The sequence below is a fragment of the Diaporthe batatas genome (genome assembly GCF_019321695.1).
Source record: "Diaporthe batatas strain CRI 302-4 chromosome Unknown Contig00008, whole genome shotgun sequence".
Lineage (NCBI taxonomy): Eukaryota > Fungi > Ascomycota > Sordariomycetes > Diaporthales > Diaporthaceae > Diaporthe > Diaporthe batatas.
Genome location: NW_025408555.1, coordinates 865,372 through 892,522, shown reverse-complemented (window position 1 = coordinate 892,522; position 27,151 = coordinate 865,372). Strand labels below are relative to the sequence as shown.

General features: G+C 52.0%; 8 protein-coding genes across 8 annotated transcripts; 2 read left to right on the top strand and 6 right to left on the bottom strand.

Moving 5' to 3' along the window:
* Nucleotides 1-3,188: 3,188 nt before the first annotated feature.
* KVR01_007619 (uncharacterized protein) lies at nucleotides 3,189-4,085 on the bottom strand (the record flags this gene model as incomplete). The annotated part of the gene is made up of 3 exons (XM_044792925.1): nucleotides 3,189-3,712; nucleotides 3,862-3,961; nucleotides 4,020-4,085. The coding sequence occupies 3 exons, from the start codon at nucleotides 4,083-4,085 to the stop codon at nucleotides 3,189-3,191; spliced, it is 690 nt and encodes a 229-aa protein (XP_044643872.1).
* A 295-nt stretch (nucleotides 4,086-4,380) lies between these two features.
* KVR01_007579 (uncharacterized protein) lies at nucleotides 4,381-8,120 on the bottom strand (the record flags this gene model as incomplete). The annotated part of the gene is made up of 6 exons (XM_044783588.1): nucleotides 4,381-4,805; nucleotides 4,859-4,958; nucleotides 5,024-5,155; nucleotides 5,221-5,748; nucleotides 5,807-6,919; nucleotides 7,416-8,120. The coding sequence occupies 6 exons, from the start codon at nucleotides 8,118-8,120 to the stop codon at nucleotides 4,381-4,383; spliced, it is 3,003 nt and encodes a 1,000-aa protein (XP_044643832.1).
* Nucleotides 8,121-11,428: 3,308 nt separating this feature from the next.
* On the bottom strand, nucleotides 11,429-12,416 carry KVR01_007339 (uncharacterized protein). Its single transcript, XM_044794873.1, has 2 exons — nucleotides 11,848-12,416; nucleotides 11,429-11,769 (listed from the first exon to the last, which is right to left on the bottom strand). The coding sequence occupies exons 1-2, from the start codon at nucleotides 12,406-12,408 to the stop codon at nucleotides 11,500-11,502; spliced, it is 831 nt and encodes a 276-aa protein (XP_044643592.1). The 5' UTR covers nucleotides 12,409-12,416; the 3' UTR covers nucleotides 11,429-11,499.
* A 3,434-nt stretch (nucleotides 12,417-15,850) lies between these two features.
* On the bottom strand, nucleotides 15,851-18,549 carry KVR01_007379 (RNA-processing protein NOP58). The gene is made up of 4 exons (XM_044794311.1): nucleotides 18,384-18,549; nucleotides 18,222-18,311; nucleotides 16,752-18,148; nucleotides 15,851-16,623 (listed from the first exon to the last, which is right to left on the bottom strand). Exons 1-4 carry the CDS (start codon nucleotides 18,416-18,418, stop codon nucleotides 16,364-16,366), a joined length of 1,782 nt encoding a protein of 593 aa, XP_044643632.1. The 5' UTR covers nucleotides 18,419-18,549; the 3' UTR covers nucleotides 15,851-16,363.
* Nucleotides 18,550-18,888: 339 nt separating this feature from the next.
* Nucleotides 18,889-20,161, top strand: KVR01_007351 (H(+)-transporting V0 sector ATPase subunit d; the record flags this gene model as incomplete). Its single annotated transcript, XM_044787191.1, has 4 exons — nucleotides 18,889-18,920; nucleotides 18,980-19,068; nucleotides 19,128-20,020; nucleotides 20,078-20,161. The coding sequence occupies 4 exons, from the start codon at nucleotides 18,889-18,891 to the stop codon at nucleotides 20,159-20,161; spliced, it is 1,098 nt and encodes a 365-aa protein (XP_044643604.1).
* Nucleotides 20,162-20,381: 220 nt separating this feature from the next.
* On the bottom strand, nucleotides 20,382-21,614 carry KVR01_007240 (mitochondrial 37S ribosomal protein MRPS28; the record flags this gene model as incomplete). The annotated part of the gene is made up of 2 exons (XM_044782882.1): nucleotides 20,382-21,331; nucleotides 21,569-21,614. The coding sequence occupies 2 exons, from the start codon at nucleotides 21,612-21,614 to the stop codon at nucleotides 20,382-20,384; spliced, it is 996 nt and encodes a 331-aa protein (XP_044643493.1).
* A 265-nt stretch (nucleotides 21,615-21,879) lies between these two features.
* On the top strand, nucleotides 21,880-23,483 carry KVR01_007464 (uncharacterized protein). The gene is made up of 4 exons (XM_044792191.1): nucleotides 21,880-22,170; nucleotides 22,244-22,282; nucleotides 22,388-22,836; nucleotides 22,902-23,483. Exons 1-4 carry the CDS (start codon nucleotides 22,040-22,042, stop codon nucleotides 23,144-23,146), a joined length of 864 nt encoding a protein of 287 aa, XP_044643717.1. The 5' UTR covers nucleotides 21,880-22,039; the 3' UTR covers nucleotides 23,147-23,483.
* Nucleotides 23,484-24,712: 1,229 nt separating this feature from the next.
* KVR01_007611 (uncharacterized protein) lies at nucleotides 24,713-26,152 on the bottom strand (the record flags this gene model as incomplete). Its single annotated transcript, XM_044782140.1, has 3 exons — nucleotides 24,713-25,527; nucleotides 25,672-25,748; nucleotides 25,884-26,152. The coding sequence occupies 3 exons, from the start codon at nucleotides 26,150-26,152 to the stop codon at nucleotides 24,713-24,715; spliced, it is 1,161 nt and encodes a 386-aa protein (XP_044643864.1).
* Nucleotides 26,153-27,151: the final 999 nt, after the last annotated feature.

Below are 27,151 nucleotides of genomic sequence, written 5' to 3'. Positions count from 1 at the left end.
CATCGAGTTACTCGAAAACCTCAACTCATCACTCTTGTTCTTCTCAGAGGGATGTGTGGAGTGCCAGTGGTTGCTTCCCAGCGAACTAGGCGCTGGATTAATAAAGTTTCGGATTAGTGGTAAATTCACCTAGTAGATGAGTTCGTACAATTAGAAATATGGAGGCCACAGAGCGCTTGCCAAAAAGGCATTTCAAATATATGAAATTCTCTAAACTGGCATGCTCCCCGATTGCGTGGAAATATCGATTATTTCCGCCGTGCCAGACTCTCTATCAGGCACCGATAACATGGAAGACGTGTCAAGCAGCGTGCTAATCCAGGCAGACTCCACGAACGTCAGCTGTACTGACACAGAGGAGAAGAAGGCAGGAGGAAAGGAAGCCTCTCCATGATGGCCACGATCTTGGGGACAACTTTGAAGGGAATAGCGCTATGATGACCCGTAGCAGCATGGCAGGGTTAGGGATCCATAGGAGAGTCAGGACGGGAAAAGAATGAGAACCACAGGACAAAGTGAGGTGCGAACGTCGAGATCCATAGTGATTCAGAGCGGCGCCGATCATTTCTGAGAAGAGCTGTGACTCCACAGGTGGGACGTAAACTCGACATGTACTGACACCTCTGAAGCAACCCTCCTATCCCTAGCATTTTATTGCATTCACAATTTACGAAGCTGCACACGAAATGGAAATTGGCTGCTACATTGAGATGAAGTCAACAGAAGTCTAAAGTTGTTGGAAATCTACCGTCTGACCTAGATCACTACACTTAGGATTTGGAAAGATATAAATATAGCGCGTTTTATCCTCTTGGTGGTAATAATTCCTCTAGTTTATCATCCAACACAAGAACTAATAATATCTCCTATTCTACTTAAGAACGGAAATTCGTGTACCTAAAATCGGAAGGCGCATACCCTCCCTAATATTTAGCTAATTAGGATTTAAAACCTTAAAGTCTCTATAACTTCACTAAAAAAGTGTTCTTTATGATTAAGGGACTATAAATAGGGTGGGTTGGTCCTTTGGGAACTCGGGTTGTGCCTACCGGCTCTATTTATAGCCCTTCGCTATACTTTGTACTTTGGGGCTCGCCCCCTTCGCCCCAGCCAGCCCTTTCGTAAGAGGTCTTCTTGTATAGAATACTTTCTTAGTTAGCGGAGGGTATGCGCCTTCCGATTTTGGGTATGCGAATTTCCGTTCTCTTCTACTTAGTATATCCTATGGCTTCCAAACCTTACCCTTACGTCCTTATTGTAGGAGCCGGCCTGAGCGGCCTAACTCTAGCGCAAATCCTGTGTAAGAATGGTGTTTCCTATGAGATCTTCGAACGCGATAAGTCCGTCGATACTAGAGCATAGGGCTGGGCTATTGCCCTTTACGGCCCCATCCTTGCAGACCTTAAGGAACACATGCCTGACGATATTGGCCCTGCACTAACTACCTCACACCCCTGGACCTACCAGCATAGTTCGTCTTTTATTACGCCTAGAAGCCTGATATGCGCATTGGTGTCGAGGACGACGATAAGGGTAAGATTGTCCGTGCCAACAGGTAGCGGCTGCGCGACTGGCTGCAGACGCATATCCCTGTGCAGTACGACAAGCGTGCTGTAAGGGTGGATAAAGAGGATGAGAGAATCACTGTTCACTGTGAGAATGGCTTATCTGCCACGGGTGATATCTTGATTGGTGTGGAAGGAACCCGAAGTGCCATTCGCAAGTACATTCTCCATGGCTAGGATGTCATGAAGCCTCTTCCCGTTGGGTCCATCGTCGGTGAGGTCGAGCTGACTGGAGACGACTTCGCTTGTTAGCTGGAGCTTGCTCATTCGGCATACGTAGTCATCGACAACGGACCTGCCTCACTGTTCGCTGTGTTGAACAAGGTGTTGCCAGACGGGAAGCTGGGTTACTGATACTTCATCCTACATTGGGTCGATGCCGAGGCCGCCAAGTCCACGGACGACAACCCGTTCTGGATAGTCAAAGCCAGTAAGGAAGAGCTGGCCGCGTTTGTCCGGGACAAGGTGAAGGACTACCCTGATCACCTGTGTGTACTGGTCGACAAGACTTTTGTTGAGAGATCTAGGCAGCCTGGTATTGTTCTGCAGGGCGTGGAGCTTAGTGCGCACTATAGTTGCCAGCCAAGCGGGGTATGGTGATTGGGGATGCAGCGCATTCAATGATACCCTGTGAGTCTAAAAAGATTTATCTGACTTATTTCTATCTTACCATGAAAAATGGCTCGTTAGTGGCCTTCATGCTGCGAAAAGAAGCTAACTTGGACTGTGCAGTCCGAGGTGAGGCCGGCATAAACGCACTGCAGGATGGTGTGACTCTGGGACGGACGATCACTCGAATCAGAGATTCCCAGGCTCGAGGAGCCCAATTCGAGAAGATGATGGGCGAGTTCCGCGACGTTATGCTGACTCGTGGAGCAAAGGCTATTCGAGTCTCCAATCCAGTCCTTGTGGAGCATACTGAGAATCCCAACAGGGAATGGGTCACTTGTAGCAAAATCGCAGTTCCACCGCCGAAGGAGAACATCGCCATCGAAGAATAAGAGGCCGTGAAAGGATTTTGTGGGCAGAGAAATGTACCTAAGAATGTGGTGTACCTCAGTGAGCACGCTGTGGGCCTTATATTCACCGAGGCAGGATATCAAGGCAAAAAGAACAAAAAAAACATACAGCACCGGGTATTCGCTGGTCGTCACCGACCCAACTACTAATCCAGCGATTAGTGGCTTGACTATGGGAGAGCGGACGGGATCCCGTATTTTCCACTATCTATGGCCGTATGTGGTGGAATGGGGGGCTGCAAATATTATATAGCCTTTGCTGTCCCGCAAACAACCCTTTCTTGGCCTGCCCTCATATAGTGGATCATTTCCGAGTATAGGACCATACTTCCACCCATTACCTTGTTAGAATTACGACAGTGAGAGTTGAAGCCAGCTTAAGCAGTGTGTGAATCATGGGATTCAACCTAGATGCCAGTTCAATTTCTTCATGCACAACATGGAAGGACGCCGAAGTACAGTGCTTGGCTTCTGAAATCTCGACTAATACAGTTCAGTTGTAGTCGTCAGTTCATCGCTGTCACTTTCACAAAATAAAGGGTGAGTCCTTCGTCGAACAAAACGACGGCGGCCGTAAAACTATATATCTAGAAGTATCGGCCGGTTAAAGCATCGCCTTCCACCCATTCTGTCTGGCTGGCTTCTCCAGCTCGAGGAAATCCAGCACCACACCAAGGTGGTCAACTCCCCAGAAGCCTTGCTTCTCACCATGATCATTCTCACAGGCGAGCCACGGCAGCCCAAAGGCCCCATCCGCGAACGCACGATCCGTGTTCTCAGTCAGGACCGTCTTGCCGTCACTGCCCGTGACCTCAGCCACCTTGGCCAGGTCTTCCCACCCGGCGCCCTTGAGCACCTCGGCCACGACGGCCTTATCGGCGACGTCGCGGCTCCTGACCCAGTAGGCTTCGAAGAAGGCGTCGAGAGCCTTGACTGTGGCCTGCTGGCCGGACCGTGATGGCGACGATGAGGGGGAAGCGTCCGGACTGGCGAGACGGCTTAAGGCGCAGATGGTCCGCATGACGTGGAGGGTGTTGGCGGGGAAGCCGTCGGGTACTTTATTTGTAATGGGCACGTTGAAGTATGTGGCCCACACACGGCGCTCGTTGTCGATCCATTTGTCTTTGTCTTTATAGCATCCATGAACGGTCAGCACCGTGTACGTGATACTCACAGCCCTCCCAGTCGCTGCGTCGGCCAACCGTTAAGTCGCCGGCCCAGAGACTCAGAATAGTTCGTAAATATCAGTCGGCGATACTATGACGGGGTGTACGGACTTTTCACCTCGAGCGGCGCTCTATTTCCGGTCTTCTTGAACAACCCCCCAAGAAAGATTGGTATGTAAGTGATATCACAGCCTTTGAACACTGGGTCGTGCTGTGGCATGTATCAGTAGAGCTGCCGCACACGGGCCGGGGCTACACACTGAACGTACTCTGAGAACGTAGTACGCTATGTAAGCGAACGGGGAAACAACATCAACATAGAGCGTGATCTTCATTGTTACAACGGTCGTCCTTTGTGGTTGAACCAACGTGTCGTGAGAGAGAATGTGGGGTTGGTGTTGCTAGTGAAGCGGTAAACAGCTAGTGGCACCTAGACCCGATGCAAACAGTTACGTCAGTTGCTGGTCAACCGGAATTAGCACGGGCCTGAGTGGCGCATTGTGCACCATTACAGCAGATGTGGACCCTCGGGGAGCTTAGGGTGCTCGGCCTTTGCCAGACGCCTCCTAAGAGTCTGTTACTTTCTACAACGCCCAGATAGTCACCATCTCTTTCGATTTCAACCTTCTGCTACACTTGACTAGCCCCGAGCTCCCCAGAATTGTTCTGGTGGCGGTCGTCTGCACTTCCGTGTGCTGATATTGGTCGAAACAAGGACCGAGCCCAACCTTTCCAACCATTTCCCTTCGAGTTGGGGTCATCTTCGTTCCTCTCTGCCAAGGCCTGCTTCTTCCTTCCCTCTAGCTCCTTACGCTGGTGGCGTGACTTAAGAAATTTCTCCTTCTCCTTGGCCTTCAAATTCTCTGTCTTTTTAACCGCATTCTCATACATGTCGTCAGTCGTGAGATTCATCTTGAGGTAGATGTTGCGGTACACGCCGGTCCAGACGAGGACCGTGGTGTATGACTGCTTGAAGATGCACCATAGAAACGTGCGGAAGGACGTGCTGATGGAGAATAACAAAGTCAAGACAATGACGCCGACCGATATTGAGACTATCAGGTTTTTGTCAGAAAAGTCAAGATGAGATTTTGGCTCAGAAGCTCACAGATATATGTGAATTGATCTCTTAAATGCATCACATTGTCACCGCCACCTAATTCTATTGCGTTCATTCCGAAGACGCTGGACATAAATGATAATGGAAGCTATTCTCTTGTGGTTAATTCCTTGTACGTACTCGCGGGAGTGAGTCAAAAGGGATGGAACTTACAAAGACGATGGTCACGATGGTAAAAACGAGGATCGATCTGCCCTGTCTCATGGCTTCATTGCTGTATTCTACTGATTGCCAGGCCTGAACCACTCCAGCTTGCTGCTGTTTGAGTTCCAACAGGTCCTTGACCTAGACCAAACGAGACGCTGTTAGCCTTCCGTCTTAAGACTCCTTATCGAGTCATGGAGACTCACCATTTCTGCAGTCGACTTTGCACTCCTCGCAAGCTCTTCGAGCTGCGCAATACGCTGGTCAACTCTTTTGAGAAGCTCCAAGGCATTGTTGCAAAACCAATCGTATGCAGCTCTGGCTTCCTCAACCTCTTTCGACCGATGAAAGGGCCTTGAGCCTTTCGCTGGCGATGAGGTTCTTGATCGACTCTCATATCCTCTCTGAGTGGAAAAATAACCATCAAGCTTAGCACCACCTGGGGTTTGGGGACGCAATGACACTTCTCCTGTCTCCTCGGGTCTCAGAACTTGGCGCGCATTATCCACAAAGGACTGTAGAACATCCTTTTCTGCCTTCTTGATATAGGACATGATTCCAAGCTCCTCTACAATGTCCTTTATCTCTTTTTCCAACTTTCCTTCTGGGTTGATATCCAGAAGGGGAATGTGCAATTGGGAGAGCACGCCTGCCCCGGGTAGCCTGCGGTACATTTTGCTTGCTCGCTCGGTCCACCTCCAGAGCTTTTCGAAGGCGTCTGTCTGTTGGTGCATCTATCAACAATTAGTAAAGGGAGGTCTGCAAAAGGATTGACCGGGGTCTTCAACTGACAATATTGCCAATGGCCTCTGAGAACTCATCGAGTACTTGGGGTTGTTTGTCTGCAGTTCGAGTGCGGTCGAAGAAGGTATTAGAGCATTCCTCAAAGATGACCAGTGCTAGATCAAATACGGAACGGATACGTATCCCTCCCTCTTCAATACGCATTCGAATTGATTTGTGAATACCAGAAGTGTCATGCTTGTTGGCACCGTAGCGTTTAGGGAAACAAGTGATGATGGTCTTCTTGTCCAGCACCCACATCCACAACTGATCGACCATTATGACTCGAGAAACCTTTTGGATATTGGCAGTACACTCTGAGCAGGGCTCATGTTTGAGCTCTTCCAATTCCTTTGGTGTCTTGTTTTCCTCATGGTTATGACCAGCCCAGATTGAACGGTCCACGTTCCACCGATGAAACTTGATGGGGTCAGCCGTTGTAGCACGATAAACCACCTGATCAAGATCTCTGTGGTTAGTATTATTGATTGACCAGTAGTAAGCTTGGTCCAGAGTGCGTCGGGGATGCATCGGCGGATCTTTCATGAGGTAAGTCTCCAGAAGCTTCCTGTCGCGGTAGCTTGTCATGGCTTCGAATAGCCGAGCAGCATCAATGAGATACTGCCCTAACCTGTATCCAGAGTCTGTACCTTGTTTCTTTAATGGACGGAACCAAGAGCGTTTCTTCTCAGGTTTTCTCTGCTTCTCCAACCATGTTTCTAAGTCGACGCGGCCATTCTTGTCAACTTGCGGGTATTGTCCAGATAGATTAAGCTTTTCTTTCACGGCTTGTGCCCTCAGCAGCTGAGTCATTGAACGGATAGGTCCAAAGTGAAGTTGAGGCTTTCTGTGCCCATGAGCACTAGTCGCATCGTCCGGATTCGTCGCAGAAATTATTCGGGACAGTTCTTGGGAGTATTCCTGAATCTTATCCCAATATGTACGGGAATCCACAGGTATTGGGCGCTTGGGTTTTGTCAGTGTTTCTCTGTCCACTTGTCTAAGCTTTCTGGCGACCTTTTGTGTCTGTCTGTCCTCCCTTTTCTTGTTGTCCACGATGTTCTCGATAATCTGAGAGAATCTTTGTTGGTTCCTGGAAGTCTCCCAGTGCAAGTATGGCATCTGAATGCGAAGACGTATTAGTTCGATTGCACTGAGTTGCGAAGGGATTGGGACTTACAAACAACACGATGTTTTGCGCCACAGTGTCAGCATCAGTGCTGTGTGTCGCATCATCTATTACAGCTACATTCAGCTAACATCCAGTAGCACTGACTTGTAAGAGAGAAGCTTACCGAGAGAGCGGATGGATTCGCAGAATGGCCTCATGTATCGAGAGCTTACAGTTGCCCGCCCTCCATGAAGCTGACCCCTCCAGTGAGATTCCTTCAGTATCCACGCAGATTTGGTCATTTTCATCGGCTTGAAATCTTGCTGGATGGGATGAAAATCCGGTCGGACATCGCCATAATACCTCGATACAGCTTCCTAAACTTTTGTTATTCTGGGGTCACTTGTGGCAAGTGCAATGGATATCATACTTCGGCCCACTATCAAATAGGAACAGTCAGTCCGTGTTATTTTTAACATAGTAGATGGTTCGGGCTGATTGACTTACCAGCATGTTGTTGGACGGGATGTGAAAGTATCTAATCCTCTCGTCGTCGCCCCTACCATCCAAAAGGTTCCTTTTGCCGTGCTCGATATCCTCTTTGTCGACCAGCAGTCGCTGAACATTCGTCTTTTGATTCGGAAACTTGCCCCAAATAGAGTTCTTTGGATCCACCTTCTCTTCATCTGGCTCATACACCGAGTTGGCATCATCTTGCTTTTTGAACAGCATGAAAGGAGTAGTGACATCCCGGCCAGGCTCATAGGGCCCCACAACCTTCGGGTCGATGTCTATCTTATTGAAGGGTTTAGAATTGAATTCCCATTTCTCAATCTCTGCAATCCCGATGCTGTATTGCTCTGATTCTTCCCATGCCCTACGGCTGTTCTTGATATTGTCGACGAGGTGCTTTTCTTCTTCGTCCTCTTCAAGTTTGGATCTCAGAAAGGCGATACGTCTTAGCTCGCTCAGGCAGTTTTCTCTCCATGCCTCTTTCCGCTTATCGATGACTTTGTTTGGTTGGCTGCCGTTAGGCCGGGCCGTGGTAGATGTGGCTCCAATCTCTTCATCTGACAGCACATACGCCGGAGTCTGGAGAAATTTGTTCCTGTCTGAGATCTTAACACAACCGAGGTAATGGAGAATGTGATCTTTAATGTTCTTTTCATGTGGATCCGGATTAAGGCAGGTGGGTGTTTCAGCCCCGTCCATTTTGGATTTACCAAGGAGGGATGTGAAGAGGAATCTTTCTGCCTGTGAAGAGTGGAGGCGTTGAAGAGGCCTGAAGTGATTCGCTTGTCGGTGTCACTGTAAGGTGTTTTAAGGCTAACATGACCATGAGGCTCTGTTCCAACACAGCGGTGAATACAGACCTCAGAATAAAATTCGGTTGCACAAAAAGCCACAATACTACGCTTTTAGCATATCTACGTCACCGATATGCAGTCACTTACTCATCATTCAGGAGTCTCTTTCGATAGTGCGATTCTCATGGGTTTGTTTCCCCTCCCTCCTGTGAATGATATTGACCGCAGCCTGCCTCAACCTGCCACACACACACACACACACACATGCTGCAGCCGGAGGAGCACGACGATGATGGTGTGACACACCTGCATGTGATCTTTCCGAGCTGATTACCCATTCGGAGTGGCTGCATGTTCCTCTGCAAGAAAGAAGATGGAAGGCACTGAATGTCACACCACGTGCTGAAACTGACCATGGGCATTTGCGCTTTCACCTACACGTCCCCGCCTGACCACACAGTTTAAAAGCTTCCACTGTTTATACTTGCTGATAGAAATATGATTGAGAATGAAAAGACGGATGAGGAACTCAGTTTCTAGCCAGGAGACGTGACGGAAAGTGGAGAAAGCAGTTTGAGTCTGGACACGGTGCAAGAAGTCCCCGCGTTTTGCCAACATCTGTCACGCGGGAGGAATCTCTGACCCCAGAGAGGTGTGCAAAGCATCTAATTTGAATGGGTTATTAATTGTGCCCGCGCAAGGCTTCTAGGACATCGATGATCGGGGTAACCGGTGAGGCAATAGCAGCTGATGATCTGATTTCCATGCAAGACTAATTGTGGCTGGGATCAATTGATGGAGCTGCAAGCGCAAATGAATGTGCAACAGCAGCTAACCATTAACGGATGCTTGCTGACCTCCTCTTAATCTCATGCCAAGATGTCAGAGAAGACTCGTTACCTGGCGAGAAGCAGGCTCTGTCGAAAGGGTTATGAAATACATAGTAGAATCAATGCAGACAGTGTACCCAACCATTTCACTAAGTGCGGTGTGCGCGTCCGGGACAGCCATTGTGTAGGACAGACTTTCCTTTTTTGTTTCTTGTTGTAGAGGTTGGGGGAATGGACTTCCCGGAGGATTAAAGCGACGTGAAAACTTCCACTCACCGTTGCATTCATGTCCAACAGGCAAATCCGCCAGATCATTAGGACAGAACCTCATTAGCCAGAATCCTCAAGTGCTAGCATACAAGTAAACACACACTTTGAAATCCAATTGCTGATGGAACAAATCAAACCCATGCCCAGTCTTGTTACAGTCCAGACTCAACACACAAGTAAAACAAATACCAATACAACCGTTCCAGTCTCCCCATCCAATAGTTTCCCCCAGGCGCCTTCGCTAGCAGGCCAAAACAATGATAGTATCCTCGACAAGCCTCTATCCAAAAAGTGTCTCCAGGTTCATTCCAGTCATGACATTAATCCAATACGGTCCCCTTAGTAGTGATCGCCCTTGAGGGTCCGTGGCGACTAGATTGGAGCTCGCCCGACGCCATGCTTCCTCAATGATGAGAGTAGCCTGTCTTAGCCAGTCGAGACCGATATAAGCACAGCAGACCGCTAGGCGAGTACGCACAAAATTACGCCACCCTTCAACGATGGCTAGGCTGCAAACTCGTTCCCCGACGTGTCACAAGTTGCTAGGGGGCGGGGATCTGCCGTACGATTAGCCACTGAAGCTTACTAGGCTGCCTTGAAGCCTCTCACAGTCTTCGTCTCGAATCTCAAATGGTGTCACCAAATCTTGCTTAACGAAGGTGCATAGAGCTGCCATTTCCGCAGTCTCCGGGATAACGCTAATTCTAGCCCTGCATGCGTCAGGCTAGGCTTACACTGAATGAACTCTCCTAATGAGGACCTGGCCGACGACCGATGTTCGTAGTGACGACATGCACCTGCCGCTATCACGACCATCCAGATCGGGACGTCATTCAACTTAGAGATAAATAAGCCACAAGAAAAGGGAATACTAGGTTCAAAGTCTTGTTGTCTACTACCACTCCTCGAGGAAGTCAATTATTCTCCGCGAATGTTGTTTTGTGTGCAGCTCACCGGCTACCACCCGGGGTCGCGTTGGTTTTCCATTCTTAGAACTGCCAGTGTGTGCACAATTCACGGACCGCCAGAATCTTGGAACGCACCTGGTAAGACAGCCATAACAAAGCGCGTGAAAGTTCAAGCACGGGATGATAGGTTGAATTCACCTGGGGTTCTTCTCAAGCCATGAGTTGGTAACCCTGGGAATTAATTGCTTGAGTTTCTGCCGTGGCTGCGGCTCCTCGGGCGAGGATCAAGCACTGAGGCGAGTCGTTGAAATTTCAATTCCGCCGCTCCATGGCCTCGGAAGTTCATCGGGAAGTTGGCACTGCTGACAATCCCACAGGCCGGGGATCGTATCCATACCCATCTCTAGCAGCGCTTGACTGGGCAACGCTCAAGTGATGTTACCTTGGTAGACAATGTCGCGGCGACTGTATTTATAGTGATCTGAAGTTTTGTGTGCATTGCCCTTGTTTGAGAGAATTAAAGCCTAGGTGATATTGCCCAGCACACCCACCGAGGGTCTGTCCTTGATAAAGAGTCTCGAGCGAGCAGAGCAAATTCTTTCTTTAAGTAGAGACACCATGCCAATAGCATGGGAATATTTTCAGATGAAATGACTGGATGAGTTGCAACCCAAATGTGGACTGGACGCCGAAACATAAAATGTAAGAGAGGTGGGTCATAGTTGCAGAGCTCTATCTATCATGACTAGAGTCGGGGTAATTCTAAGACTGTTACTAGCTTGGCGCGGAGCAGGACATCCTCAACACCCACAGACCCATCAGCTGGAGACAAGAATTCGGTCGGCGCAAAATGAGGTCGTGAAAATTTAAATGAATTCTGAATCAATTCTGCTATTTCTGAGGGTATCATTGATCCAGGAGGCAGCACTAGAACGAAATGACACGTCTCTTATATGTCTCCCGTCGGCGCATTCCGACAATACTGTCAGCTAAGCTACAAGGATCTAGCAGTCCTGTGTGCATCTTTATAATATAGTTCGATGCCTGTGCATGCATGTGGCCAGTAAAGACTGTATCCATCATATCTCAGACGGTCATCATGAGTCGTTTTGGCCTCCTCCCACCACAGCTACCAGCCTTGACTTTCTTCCCTAGACCCTTCAGGTAGACAACCTATTTCTTAAAAAAGGGCAGGTAGAGATAGCCCACATGAGTCTGCCCAATTAGGGCGACGAAGCACTCATGCCACTCTCAAATGTCATCATGCATCTGACGCTTAGAGCATAGCGACGGCGTAGGCAAGGACAGACACGAGAGCCAAGACGTGGCCGGCTCCCATGGCGTTGATGCTGATAGCCGCGCTCTTCTTGTCGGATGAGTTTGAATTAGACGCGCCGGTGGTGGTGGACGCGGTTGTGATGCCGAGGCTGTTGCAGGCATCCATCAGGGTCTGGTTGCTCATCATGGCATTGATCTTCTCCGCCTTGCTGCTGAGCTTGGCCTGGAACTTGGCGATCTTGTCTGCATCACCGTTGAACTTCTCATTCTGTGTTCAGGTTGCGTTAGTGGATGAATGGTTCGACAGGGCGGCTTGATGAAGCGCCGGGAATCATTATGAACTTACCAGAGCGGTGGTGTTTTGAGCAAACTCCTGCATCTTGGCGAGCTTGGCCATGGCCTTGCAGGACTGCTTGTCCTGGAAGCCAGCGCAGAAGCCCGTGAGGGTGGCGTTGCCTTGCATGGCGGTCAGGTCTGCGGCCTTCTCCTGGGCCTTGGCCTTGATCGCGTCGGCCTTGGTGGTGTTGCCCTTGGTCTTCTCGTCAAGCGCAGTCTGGTTCGCAACGAGGGCTTGCAGCTTCTCGAGGCCTTGCATCTTCTCACAGGCGTTCTCTGTGTCCTGGACGGCGAAGATCTGGTCACAGGCGGCCATGAGGGTCGTGTTGCTCTGGAGCTCGGTCAACTTGGTTGCCGCCTGGGATGCCTTGGCCTGGATCTCCGAGGCCTTGGTCGCGTTGCCTTCGGTGACCTTGTCGAGCTTGGTCGTGTTGCTGGCGAGATCCATGAGCTTGGTGATCTTGGCTACCTGCTTGCACTGGGACTTGGTGGAGGTGCCGTCGCCCTTGTTGTTGTCCTGGGCAATAGCCACGCTGGCCATGGCGACAACGAGAGTGGAGAGGAACTTCATGATGACTGATGGGGGGTTTTTCCTGAGGAAATGTGAACAAGAATGTGATTTGATCAAGAAATCTTGATAGAAAAACAATAGATACTAAACAGTAAATAGCTAAACCAGAGCGTACGGAACCGGCCGTTAGAAGAAAAGAATCAGGGAAGTCGGAAAGGTTAATAGAGACTGCTTCTGCGGTGCTGTGTTCGAGACTGAGGTTGCTATTCAACTCGGCATCACGAAAACCAGCGGGTGGGTTTACCGGCTTTATATGAGGCATCGGTGGGCACAAATGCATCCCATCCCATCGGTGCTTGGCCGCGTCAGCCTCACTGCTTCGAGCCATCTCAACCTTCGGCTGACTGCAACTCCCCAGAGCGCCCGAGTGCCCATGGACAGAAACCGTCTTGACGCCGAAACGCAGTCTCATCTCATCTTTCTTGCCTGCAGGCGACGTCTGCCCATGGCGACTACTGCCACAACCCAAACTAGGGTCCGAGCAACTAGGTTGTCTTTTCAGATGTGGGGCGTGTCAAAGAATAAACCCATTTTCGTTATGGTTACGGCGGGGAGACAGCGGTCAACTGGGCGGCTCGAAAGGGGGAAGGAAAAGTGCGCAAGGCGCGGTGTATACCCAGTGCGGCACGGCCTCGTCATCTGTGTCTGATCTCAGACGAGCGAGTTCAGGTGAGGTGTCGTCGGAAGCATAGGACGTTTCGTCTTGGCAAGCCACTGGCGGCGGCAGCGGAGCCTCAACTGCCTTATACCCGGGCAAGCCGGGCTATCCTAGGCTGCTAGGCCGTCCAGGTGCACACCCTGGGGCAGTTAGACCCGCTTGCTTGGCGGGAAGATCTCGAGAATCACTGGCTGGGCTGGCTGGGCGCAGGGATATGCATCTCTCCCGGGGTGTAGGGCTGTCACAGACCTCGTACCAGTCTCCTGAACGATGGGCCACTCCTCAAACCCCAGCGTCCAAAGCGATCAAGAATAACCTCAAACTTACCTGGGTAAGCACTTGGATCTGCACCCCCAGTTCCTACCTTCGGGCTTAGAGGCCTGTCATTATGCAACCATATATCAGCCTCTTGGGACGAGCTCCGTCTTCCTGGCCAATGAAGCGACTTAGCGAAGCGCCCCAGCCCAACGAGAACTCGGGTTTCTCAAACACTATCGTGAAAAAGCTTTTCCCTTGCTGGGAGTGACACACGTCTGCCGGGTGCACCCACACGCTTCTCGTTAAGACGAACAGCAATGCTGGGGTTTACCTAGCGTCGTCGTACGCCTGCCCTGAGATCCACATGTTCCATTGCCTGCGTTACAGGTCGAAATGCGCGCGGTGTATGCCTCATGTATGTCGCCGCAGATGCAACAGTGCAACATCCAGGTGGCAGCAGTGGCTCCAAAGACTCGAGCTTGAGGTGACATTCGCTCCCGATAGCGCCGGGCCCGGGAGGTGCCGGAACAGCCTCCTTCAAGCACCCACTTTCCGGGTTGGCCTATCTTCGTAAGTCTACGATCAAGTATCAGCCAGAGGGAGCAACTGATCTCAATACTTTCCCATGTTTGTTGTGGCTAAGCTTAAAAATAACATACCTGTAGAAGCGGGACAGAGTTGCATAATCGAGGGACAAATGTGCGCACGTTTTGCTTGCCAAGGTATTCGTACCTGGCTGCTTGAAAAGACATAGGTTGATCATCAAACGGATCGTCCATGTTTCTCAGCGTGCGTCAGATTTCTCCTGCACATCTCCTAAGTAACATCGGGTGCCGTGAAATAATCTCAGCCAGGTTCCACTTGAGCACGCCATCCACGTAATCGGCAACCCAGACTCCAGAGTACGAAAGATGAAGTGATCCCTTGTGCAGTTCCAGTCTCATGAGTGTCAAGGTCATTCGTCTCCAGATTGGAATACATCTCTCCAAGTTAATATCTATTCCCACAGTGGCTCATTCACAGGTTCTGGCAGCCAGCTCGACGAAACAGAAGATCGTGTCGGATTTTCAGAGCTGGAGGGTTCCACCGTGTGCTGGTAGGAGGAACTTAGGGCGGGCAATACGCATTGCGTGTGAGTGGGTGGCCAGAGAGGCCATTTCTTCTTTGCTTCTTCTCCTCCAGCTGATAAAGTGATGTGTCTGACATCATGGAATGAATCTTGTTTCACCATGATGCCGACGGTGGCTTCAGGATACAAAGACCGTAGGAGCGAAAATACTAGTCACGAGCGAATGATGCGTCGCCGCCACAGTCATGAGTTTCAACCCCCGTTTAGCCCCGTGTTACTTGTTAGTGACTTTCCGCCGCAGTGTTGGACGTCTCCTTGGGTACCGACAGGAACCGATATCTGCGAGTCTGTCTTGCCCACGATGCCTTGATAGCCCCTGGGAGGCTGGCATGTACTCGCGCGGCTCAATTCCGGCCTTGAATCTGTGTACAGAAACTTTCCAACGAGTCTCTGATCGTGATGTGGTTTCGCTTCTATTCCGTATACGTCTGAGGACATATATGGCGCCTTCATACGGTGGTAAGCACTTAAGACCTAGCGCTTGGAAAAAATACGATGCCGATAACGATAGTTATAATATGATAGGTGCTTGTGGCCTCAGCCTTACGACGTACAGACAAGGTTAAGGGGCACCGTCTTGACGACGGCGTTGACTAGAACGCCGCGATCTGATCGTGATATATGCGTGATTTACACATCTCAACTCGTGCTTGCGTACTTCTTCAGTCCACAGCCGCTGGAGATGAGTCGACAAGGCCGTCAACCAGACAATCAAGGGGGATGCGTGTGCAGTCAACGCCAAAGTGTGATACTGTGTAGTGTCTCAATGAGATGTAAATCTGCGGCGACAGGGTAGAACGCTGTCCAGTACTTCCAGGAACGAAAAGAACCCTACGCCGCAGCAATGTGGTAATTCTTGATGCGGTCGGTGCTGGAAAGGGACGTGGTTCTCGACTGTGGCAATCTAAAGCTATTTGAACTCGAAGCTCAGACTTGGTGATTTGGCCGCCGGCGGGTAGTTGATAGTACCTCATACGGGATCGGCTACCATCAACCAAATAGTAGAAACATCATGTGATGTCGCGTTGAGTGGCATTGGAGTCTTGATAAATCGTTTATTGCCATATATGTTTCCATCCATGTACGGAGGGAGGTTCACAAAGCTCTCAGCACTGCCCAAGAACCTCAAGCCTAGGAACCCAAGTGAACTGCCTCGTCCCAAGTGCCGAAGACATGGCACACGAATGACAACAAACCCTGCACCTTTGACATGTTGGGCATAGGTCACTGTCTTCATTGGCAGAAACCGGGATGGCAATCAGGTTCCCCAACTGAGTGCGCATCATCCGCCATGTTCGTTGCTAGCTCTCTACCTGGCGGTAGCAATGAGACAGCACAGAATCTACTATGGGCCGGTAGCCCGAACTCAGCAGGGATGCACAAGACCAAAGACAAGGTGGTGATGACTTTTGAAACTGTATTTAATGTACGTGTTCACTCTGTGGTGAGCTCAGATGCTACAGCTCCGATGAGCCAAGCAGTAGCTCTCGGGCGAGCAAGAGCATGACCGAGCCAGTGACATCCAAGACGTTGTTTGACCTGGACAGGGGAGACAACGCCTACTTTCCAACGTAACCGTGCCCGTCAGGAAACATCGCCCGACCGCCAGCTCATGAGTACATTATGACAGTAGATCTCAACAAAATGAGTTTTCCGGTTTTTAAGCAACTCAAAAAATTCTAAGCCAAATCACAGCCCCAATTCCCTATTCCTGAGCCGCCGAATGCCACGCCGAAAACGCCGTAGAAGGATATCTCTCACAACACGCCAGAAGTATTGTTGGAAAGGTTGAGAAGAAGGCCGCAGGAAGATATGCATAGTATCATACAACGACCCAGTACAGCCCCCGCGGTAAGAGAGAGGGAAAAAGATGATAACGCCCGTTAGTTAATCGTGAAGGGTCGTCACTTCTATGCGTCGGCCTTCTTCTTCTTCTTCTTGGGCTTCTCCTCCCCGTCGGCGTCGGCCTTGCGCTTCTTCTTGGGCGACTCGTCTGAGTCGGCCTTCTCCTCGGCCTTCTTGAGCTTCTTGAGCTCCTTCTTGGAGAGCACCTTTGGCGTGCCGTCCTCGGCGAGCTCGACGTCGCCGCGCTCGTACTTGCGCTTGAACTTGGACACCGAGATGCCGGCGGCTGCGGCGTACTTCTCGAAGTCGGCTTCAGACAGTTTTGCTGCGAACCAGTTAGCGAGGAACCTCAACGGAGAAAGATGAGATTCGTAGGTGTTGCTCTTCCGCGTGTGCTCCTTGTGGAACTGGAGGAAAGCATCGAGATCATCGTCGAGAGGGTCAGTAACGTACCGGCAGCTCCATTCTGAGCAGGAGCATCTGCCATCTCCTCATCTGAAACTTCCTCAATAAGAGGCTTCGCCTTCTTGGACTTCTTGTCCTTCTTATCTTTCTTGTCCTTCTTCTCCTTCTTGCCACCAGCGTTCGAGTCAATCTCAACCGTGGCAAAATCGGCTTCCAGACCATCAGCGTCGGCGTTGTACTTCTTGGCCTCCTTGACGTCCCACTTAGATGGTTGAGCGGCGGCTTGTCCGTTAGGGCCCACAGAAATACCCTTGGGGACCAGGGGCTTTCCTTCCAGTCTCCTCAGGTTGTTTTCGACCTTGGCGCGAGCAGCCACACCGAACGACGCCCGCTCGTCCTCATCAACCTCGTTACCCTCCTCATCGACCCACTCGGTCAGGGCATCTGAACGAATACCCAGAGCAGTCTTGGCAGCGAGTTGACGGGCGATCTTGCCCTTGTTCTTTCCGGTGGCTTGGCCGACCAGGGAAGAGTGGTAAATTAGACCGTACTTGGGAGTGGCATGCTTTGTCTTCAGGGCACGGAACAGCGCCTTCTCGGCACCAAGGATCTGGATGGTGGAACCGGGGTTCTTTGCCAAGCTCATGAGGGAGCCAGCGTGGGCAATAAGACGTGCGCCAACCAGGGTTCCAACAAGCTCCGTCAAGTTAGGGGCAATGGCCTTCATTCTAGACTCCAGGTAGCTCGACAGCTGTGCGCGGACCTCGGTGTATCGGACGACGTGGTCTGCCAGCATTGTGATGTTCAGCAGGTCCTCGTCGCTAATCTCGGTACCCATGCTGACTTCAGCGGCAGCCTTGACAGCGGTTTCTATCTCCTCGGGAAGGATATCGGAAAGGTCAGTGCTGGCAGTGCTGGTGCGCATGCCAACTGCGAGGATGACTCGTGCGTAGGCGAGGTTGTCGTTCAGGATCTTTCCCAGCTCGGGGAAGTGCCAGCCGTACCATTCCTTGACCCTCATGGCGTATGTGTTGAGCTCCTTGTCAAGATCGTCAAGCAGAGAAATAGCCTGAACAATCATGACATCGACCTTGTCGGGCGAGAATCGCAGCTTGTGCCGAGACAACGAGTGGGACAGACCAAGTGCGAGGCTCCTGAGGTTCTCAGACTCCAGACCGGGGATGAGGTCGGTAAGATGTGCTCGAATGTTACGGTAGAGATCGTTGGTGGAAGAGTCGGCGACGGGGGTGATGTTGAATTGAGGAAGCTTGTTGATTGCGGTGCCCAGCTTGGCATCTGAGACGACGAGCGAGGCCTTCTTCTCGTCCTTGATGGACTCGAGCAGCTTGGTCAGCAGGGGAGTGACCTTGCCCTCGACCAGGCCAGCCACTTCTTCGAGACCGGTGGCAGCGTTGTCCCATTTTACGATCTCCTTGAGCTTCAGCCTGTGAGTTTGTTAGGCCGCCTGTCCGCGCGAGAGTCGTGTCTTGATCATAGGACGGAAGTAATTGCACGTACTCATTGTTGATCTGTTCGGCAGTCTGAAGACGGGAGTCGAGCTCGCTGTCGTCAAGCAGCTTCTTGTCCTTGGCCTTGAACAAGGCATAGCTATTTGCACGCAGGTCAGCGGTCCGCCGTACAATGAAATCCTGGGTGCATGCGCGCGGCGGTGCAACTTACCCTACGCTCGTCTCGGAGAGAACGAAAAGAGGCATGTTGAAATATTTGAAGAAGCCCTTGCGCTTTCCTAATGAGTGTCCTCCACGAGGGTTAGTAAAGCGCGCAAAGGCGGGTTGTGAGGTTGTTGTGGAGGAAAGGGTCGTGAGGCCGAGCAAGGAAAAAAAAGTTGTCGGCCGAATTTTTTGCTAAAGCTCAATCGAGTGCTACTCGCTCTTCATGTGGGGGTCGGCCAGTGCAGAGGTGCGGTCGGTACTAGTCCCAAAGTAGCGTAGTGCGGGTACGTACTTTGCCCGGGCGGCTGCTCTCCAATCAGCAGCACCTTGGCGGCTCCTCGACAGCAGTAGCAGCCTCCCCAAGTGCGCATCAGCATCAGCAGCTGTTCATCCATCTCCCAAATCGAGGTCGTCGTCACCGATTCGCAGTCTTGAGCGGCCACCGTAACGCCAGCTCTGCTTTACCGATTTCAGCTGCCTCGCCACAAGTCACAAAGCGCGGTAGCTTCACCATGGAGGGCCTTTTTTTCAACGTCAACAATGGGTTAGCTGTCGCCCGTCCTATCCAACGATGACGACCGCCTTGCTGACCGAAGACTGTAGCTATCTTGAGGGCATCGTCCGAGGCTATCGGAACGGTCTCCTCACCAACGCAAACTACAGCAACATGACACAGTGCGAGAGCATAGATGGTTGGTCGCTCTCTCCTGCTCTTGATGGCGAGTGCACATGCTCACGGCGTCATCTCCAGACCTCAAGCTCCAGCTCGGCCCAGCATACGGCGACTTCCTCGCCTCCCTGCCTCCGAACCCCTCCACCTCGAGTCTTGCCGCCAAAACAACCGAAAAGCTCGTTTCTGAGTTCAAATACGTCCGAGCGAATGCCACGGGGGCCCTCGCCCAGTTCATGGACTACTTGACGTACGGATACATGATCGACAACGTTGCGCTGTTGATCACCGGAACGCTGCACGAGAGAGATACGAGGGAGCTCCTGGACAGGTGCCATCCTCTAGGCTGGTTCGAGACGATGCCGGTGCTATGTGTGGCTACCAACATCGAGGAGCTGTACAACAGCGTGTTGATCGAGACACCCTTGGCGCCGTTCTTCAAGGGAAGCCTGAGCCACCAGGACCTAGATGAGCTGAACATCGAGATTGTGCGGAATACCCTGTACAAGAACTACCTCGAGGAGTTCCACAACTTTGTCAACACACACGCCGAGATGGCCGGCACACCGACAGCCGAGGTGATGTCGGAGATCCTCGAGTTCGAGGCGGACCGGAGAGCGATCAACATCACGCTCAACTCATTCGGTACCGAGCTGACAAAGGCGGACCGTAAGAAGCTCTACCCCAACTTCGGCCGGCTGTACCCCGAGGGAACGTTGATGCTGTCCCGTGCCGACGACTTCGAGGGCGTGAGGCTGGCTGTCGATGGTGTGCACGACTACAAGACCTTCTTCGATGCCGCTGGCCTGGGCGGCGGGCCGGCCGGTCCTGGCAACATGGGCGGAGGCTCCGGGTCTGACGGTCGGAGTCTTGAGGATATGTTCTACCAAAAGGAGATGGAGATCTCCAAGGAGGCTTTCACGAGACAATTCAGCTTCGGTATAGTATACGCATGGCTGAAGCTGAGGGAACAGGTCAGTTGCCCCCACTGCCATCACGACTCGCTGGCCGAGAAGCTAACATTGTCAAAGGAAATCCGTAATATTACGTGGATTGCCGAGTGCATAGCGCAGAACCAGAAAGAGCGCATCGGCAACTACATCAGCGTGTTTTAAGAATGAAATTAGCATCGATTCAACCCTCGTGTAGAGTACGAAAGAGATTTTGAGGTCTGTTGCGATTGATTTGACGTAGTAGGCATACCATGGAAGGCGCAACGAGGTTACAACAGGGTCAGGTTTGCACCAGATTCTGATCGCTCACGACTGTATTGTACAGAATTTATATTGTTTTTTTTTAATTGTTCTTCCGCTGCTCTACTGCCTCTGCCTGGCGTTACCTCACCTCGATCTGCTTCTTGTAAGTTGCAGGCGACAGGCCCAGCGTCTGGATCATGTGCTCCCACCGGCCGCTTCCCCTCTCCCTCCTCTCCATGTACTTGAGCAGCTTCTGCCTCCTGTGAAGCAGCAGCCGCAGGTTCTTCTTGTTGTGCTTGTCCTTGTTGCCCTTCTTGCCCTCATACATGGCAGCGAGGACCCTGATCTTGGCCGTCAGGATGGCGATCTGCACCTCTGAGGACCCCGTGTCGGGCCCGCCGCGGATCTTCTCGACCCGCTCCGCCTGGCCCGCGACCATCGGCTTCTGGCGCACCTTATCATCGGTCTGGTGGCGGCCGAATGTCTCGATGATGCGGCGGATGTTGGCGTGCCGCCTGTCCTTGCTGCTGGCGTTCTCAAGCGTCGTGATCCTGTCCAGGGCCTCGACCGCGCGCTTGTGCATCGCCTCGTGCTCCACCGGCGCCTCCTTTTCGACGACCTCGTTGTAGAACACCGACTTGATGTTGCCCTCCACGGGCGCGGTCAGCTTGTAGGCCTCGGCGATGGCCTCCTCCAGCTCCTGCTTCGTGAGCTGGTAGTTGAGGATGTGCTCCGAGGTGGGCAGCTCGTGCGACTGCTCTAGCTCGTTACCGTCCTCGTCCTTGCTGACCTTGGATCGCGTCGACTGGCCGGCGGTGTCGAAAGACTCGACGAAGGGCGTGACGATGCCGTGGATGGGGTCGCCCCATTCCAAGTCGCGCTCGCCTTTGAGCACTCTCTGGCGCTCAATGTTGCGGTTCTTCCGTTGTTGCGCCTGCTGCCACCGGTAAGGGTCTAGCTTCTCCTTGCGAAGGGCATCTCTTTCTTTCTGGGTGAGGGCTGGCGGCTCATCGCTGAGATTGGCCTTCTGAACCAGCAGTTGGAAGGATGGCGCGACTCGTCGGGCTGCTGTCGCTGGCCGGAGGCATACTGCACGAGCTGTCAGTAAAGGTGTCCGATGGCCAGATGACTCTTATAGAGCATTGTCGAAGTAAGTCCCGACATCCCATGCTATAGTGTCAGAGCATGTCATGCGAGGCCCAGCAGATGGACTCCAGTGAGAGAAATGGCAACGCATGGGGCTGTCTTGGGCGAGGGACAGCCTTCTGCACGACAGACCATCCAATGCAGTGGAGGATTGGGTTGAAGAAGAGATGGATGGCATACATGTCAAGCTCTGGAGCCCCGAAGAACCGGGTATTCTGGGCGGCATGGTGGGCTGGCTGCGATCATCGACAGCTATGTGACCGCACTGCTCGTCTCATGGCCGCCGTCAAAATTTCCGGGGACGCGGCTACATCTTGACGCCCCTACCAGCATTGCATTGCCGCAGCTCGGCCTGCCTGCTCGCTTGTCCGATCGGGCTAGCGTGTTCCAGTCCCCAGCCACCACAGCCACGATCGGTACGTACCTTTCCCGCCCGACTTTTTTCTGCCCTCTGGGCGGCGAGTGCGGCCGGTCCACACTTTTTGGCCTGCAGGGAGCAAAATCAACCGTCTGGTGCGCACCAGCCAAAACGTCTTTCGCGGAGCCCCAAGCAGCCTCAACCTCGCGAAGTTCAACCTCTTACCTCGAGCACCTCTGCATTGCCGAACTTCGCGACGACAACCTCTCCGTCAGTCACCCTCGACCGCAATCATGGCTCCCTCCAACCTGCCCAGCGTTTTCAACGCCACCAGCCAGGACATTGAGCTCCTGCTGGCCGCCCAGGCCCACCTCGGCTCCAAGAACTTGCAGGTTCACATGAACTCGTACCTGTGGAAGACTCGGTACGTCCAGCCGTGACATGGCCCTCGAGCATCCCTCTTGCTGTGATTCCAATTGCTGACAGTGTCTTAACAGTGCCGATGGTGTCAACGTTATCAACGTCGGCAAGACCTGGTAAGTTCACAGCAGCGGCCGATCGCGAGACGTCGCGAGACCCCGCGACGGCGACGGAGAAAAACACGAGAGTGGACAATTTTCTAAACAAACCGCCTCGAACAGGGAGAAGATCGTCCTGGCTGCCCGTATCATCGCCGCCATCGACAACCCCTCGGACGTCTGTGTCATCTCTGCCCGTCCCTACGGTCAGCGTGCCGTCCTCAAGTTCGCCGCCCACACCGGCGCCCAGGCCATTGCTGGTCGTTTCACCCCCGGTTCCTTCACCAACTACATCACCCGTTCGTTCAAGGAGCCCCGTCTGATCGTCGTCACCGACCCTCGCACCGACGCCCAGGCCATCAAGGAGGCTTCCTACGTCAACATCCCCGTCATTGCCCTTTGCGACACCGACTCCCCCACCGAGTTCGTCGACGTTGCCATCCCCACCAACAACAAGGGTCGCCACGCCATCGGCTGCGTCTGGTGGATGCTTGCCCGTGAGGTCCTGCGCCTCCGTGGCACCATCTACAACCGCGAGACCCCCTGGGACGTCATGGTCGATCTCTACTTCTGTATGTGAAGCCCGTGGACTGTTTGGGTACAAGAAAAAGAGGAGAATCAGACTAACATATCACAGACCGTGACCCCGAGGCTGAGGCCGAGGAGAAGGTTGAGGAGGAGAAGCTCGTCACCGCCGACGAGGCTGGCCCTGCCGCCATCGAGGCCGGCACCTTCGCCGCCGGTGCTGACTGGGAGGCGCCCCCTGCCGGTGCCACCGGCGAGTGGAGCGCTGACCCCGCCGCCGCCAGCTGGGACGCCGCTCCTGCTGCTGGTACCACCGAGTGGGGTGCTGAGCCTGCTAAGGAGGCCAGCCAGTGGTAAAAACCTAGACAGGCTGGGCAAGGATCGCACGACGTCGAGTGGCAGACTGGCGCAAGTACTCTCTGGTATGATTGGCAATACTCGCAAAGTTCTGGGCCGGGCGACGTCCGGTGCTAGAGTCGACCTGTTCTTGCACCATTAAGGGAAAGAAGCCGGATCCGGGCACCAGTGTCCTGTGAAGGAGAAAGCCCGGTGTGCTCAGGTCTAAGAAGTGGACTTAATCGTTATTTCGCTCTGGTTCTTGGATCTAGCCCTGGCTCAGCAGCAGAGCCAAGATGGAATTAGACAAAAAAACACAGGAAAAGGCACGAAAGCCAATGCGATACCTCAAAACCGTAATGACCAATGTCCTTGTCCCCTGTGAAAGTTCGTCATTTAGGAGGCACCATGTAGTCCCGGGGCCACCTCTCCAGATTCATTCAATTGCCCAGCTCCTGGCCCACAGATTTCCCGCTTTCGACTGTTTTGGTGCCATGCTCATGACTTGCCGACCAAGTGCAGTTGAGGATCTCAACCTGGCATATTGCGGGCCGTTCCAAACGGTCAATCGGGCAATATCCTCGTTGCAATGGCCCTGAAGTTATGTCTCGTTGCAGTGCAAGCGGCACTGAACCCAATCGTTTCTAGTGGTCCCAAGTTCATGGATAAATGTGGCCTAGACTTAAGTTATGTCATTGTACGGCCCGTCTGTCCGGGCCCATGGGTTGAACGCCTGCAAGATGCTCTGAGCGCTTTCACTTGGTGGCCTCATAAGCCCAACCGAGCTACAGAATCACATCGACCTTGAATGCAAGCCATTTCCAGCGCCAATGTCGATGATAGGACGGTACCCAATGTAGCCAGAACACCATTGTAAGGAGCTTCTCATGTCTCTGGAAGCTTGATGCGGAACTCTCTGGGCTTGATTATGACTTGTACACAAAAGAAGATCGACATACCTACATTCTGAAGTGTCATTTCTGCTTGGATAATGGCATGTTGGATTTCTGCAGCACCCGTAGCTCGTCAGTCTGGGCACCATGTTCGATGGTTTTCAAGCCGATCATTAAAGTACGTCGGAGGGCTCGCCCCCCCCCTGTGCAAGTTTATTTCTTGTCTTCCCGCCGGTTCTACGAACATCAATTTATACGTGAAAAGTTGTGTTATCGGCAATTACTACTTGTGATTGGGTATAGGCCGTCTCAGGCATAGACACATTCACATGATAGAACTCCGAGCTTATTACATGGATTTTCTGGGAAGGTAATATTCAGCCCACAGGTTATCTTGTGTGTAAGGGAACGAGAGGCAGTCTTTGGTGGTGAAAATTCGCACCTCATGAGTGACGCGACAGACATTAGTGTTCTGTGTCCCGCGAAATATCAGTAAAGACTATATGATGAGAAATGTTTTGAGCGCATTTTCATTACCTACGCCCAGTAATGCATAGAATCATCAGTATTACTATTACTATCAATAAAGAGTACTGGGAGTGACACTTCTTGTGCAATTATTGCTCAGGGCCTAACTGCTTCGACATACTCCTGCGCAAGGCTCGTTCTTTGTCGAGTAACATCTAATTACCTCCTAGTACCCAAGAATGGGCTTGGCCCATGTGGCCTCTTTGCAAGAAGTTGACTTATCTGGGTCTTTCTGATAGCCCAATTTGTACACCTTTTCCAAGTCCCAGCCAGAAATATGGTCGGACTCGGACACGGGTCGCCCCATCTGCACAAAATATCCCAACCTACAGGTGCCCGGAGAATATGAATATTGCAAACAGCGAGGGTCAGAGGCACATTCCGCGCTGCACTGGGCAATATTCGCATGCACGGGTGAGTCCTCCCGGGGGATAACGTCGGCAAAGTTATCCCAAGATGTCCGTTGTGGGGTCTTGTGGATGTCCGACAAAGTGTAGTCGAGTATGGTGGAATGTGTGAAGGGCAGCTGTCTCATTGTCAGTGATCGGGTTTTGACCGTCAGCACACCTCCACGAACCTGGTCATATACCCGTGTCCTCTCCCACGTCCAAAGTGACTTCATCTGCTCAGGCGATATTCTGTGAAGCGCAAGGAGGGGGATACACCACCTCTCCTGGTTCACCTTGATCCCAACGAGCTCATCCCCAGCAAAAGTTGGGTATAGTGCTTGTAACCGTACGCCGGTCTGGTTCATTATAGCGTACCCAAGGGCGGCATCACCGCAGCAGTCATTCACAGCATATTCCTGGTACTGCACGCTCAGCTGTGTCGAGTCTGCCATCAGCTCCTTCATGAGACCGCGAGAGATCACGAATCCGGCACCTCCGTATGCGAAGTAGGTCCCGTCTCGGCCAGGAGCGGGCGATCCCATGTAATGTGGCTTGGACGGATCCAGCTGGTGGAGGAGTCGGAAGAGTGTGTCTATACGCAACTCATGGTCAATTATTTTTGTGCCACATGTTATGCTTGCATTGTCGCGTATGAGAGACAGCACCGTGTTATAGCTTCGTTCTGATGCGGGGAGGATAGAGCCAAAGAAGATAGAGAACAAATCAAACAACCTACCCCAGAAGTAGTACACATCAGCTTCAATGAAGACAAACCAATCAGCATGTGGACGCATCTGGTAAGCCTTATCGACCCTTTCCAGCATTTAGAGTTAGCCGTCAAAGACCAAGAGAAGTAGCTCAAGAGGAATGTGGCGGGAGCAGGCCACAAGGTGGTCATAGACTTTAGCCAAATCTCTCGCCCTTGAAGTCGTTTTTATGTTGGCTTACATGGGTAAGAACTTGAATCGATCGAGTTTCCAGCCCTCAGGGGAGTATTCCACAGGTCTTCCCTCCTGATGGGCCTGTTTCTGAGCCGAATAGACCGCGAAATCGGGATGGTTGTAATATGATTGGGGTAGGTCTGCAAGTACATCGATGAACTGATGCTCTCCGATCTTCTCTTCGTAGTCAGAGAAGCCCAAGATATTGGTTATGCATGAGCTGACTGTCTCCAGGTGGGCCTTGGTCTTGGCCGATTCGGCAGTACCCGTTTTCATGACGACCTGGATCTTTCCCAGCAGATGAGTGGGAAAGCCTTCGCACAAGTCAAGTGTATCCCCATTATGTGCGGCTTTCAACGGCGGAAAGAACGACGGTGTTTCCCAGGTATAATAATGTGATTCATCATCGACGTAGTATGGCGATTGCCGAGCCGATGGGAGCAGATCAAAAGACGCTGTACCATTGAACTCGGCTAGTGCCAGGAGGAAGACTAAGAAGCACACAAAAGTGATATAGACTTGGGGGCGCCGAATCAGCCGAGATGATGAATGCAACGACATGTTGAGCTTCAACTACTTGGAAAGAATGGTGGCAAGACGAAGCAACATCGGCCGTGATGCTATGTGTGGTTGCGAATGGAATTCTTTCGAGGGTAGTTCTGACGGCGGAGCAACGAGGTTTTTTACCCTCCGAAGACCCACGGCATATGCTCCCTTCCGATCACCCACTCGACTTCCTGAGTCAGTTCCCGCTGCGGCTGCCTTTGCCAAGCAGTGTTGGTTGTTGATGAAGAAGATAAAAAGCGTGCTTGATGGGGCCACCTCCCATGAAACAGTGGATCAGAGTGCGGAAGACCGTCCCTGTAAACCCACATTTTGGCAAGTAAGCGCCCACGACCCTATTATACTCTGGGGCCAGTGGGGTGTCGGTGCTGTAGCGAAATACTGTCTCTTGCTGTGCCGCTCGCTATCAGAAGAGGGAAAGATATTCTCTACCTTGGTAGAAATACAGCCCTTCCCGTCGCTTTCGTGTTCTGTTTCCTGAAGCAGATCTTTTTCGCGCGTCAACCGAACCATTTCATCATGTCTGCAACTTGTTATTATGCCAGTGGAAAAAACGCCGACTCATCCGGCTCAACATACATCCCATGCAATACAACTGCGGTAGCACTGGGTGGGCACAGTGCTTGCTGTGCTCCCGACGACATGTGCTTCACAAACGGTCTATGCAAAGCTGGCTCTGATGATCAACACAACTGGAACTGGCGTGTTGGT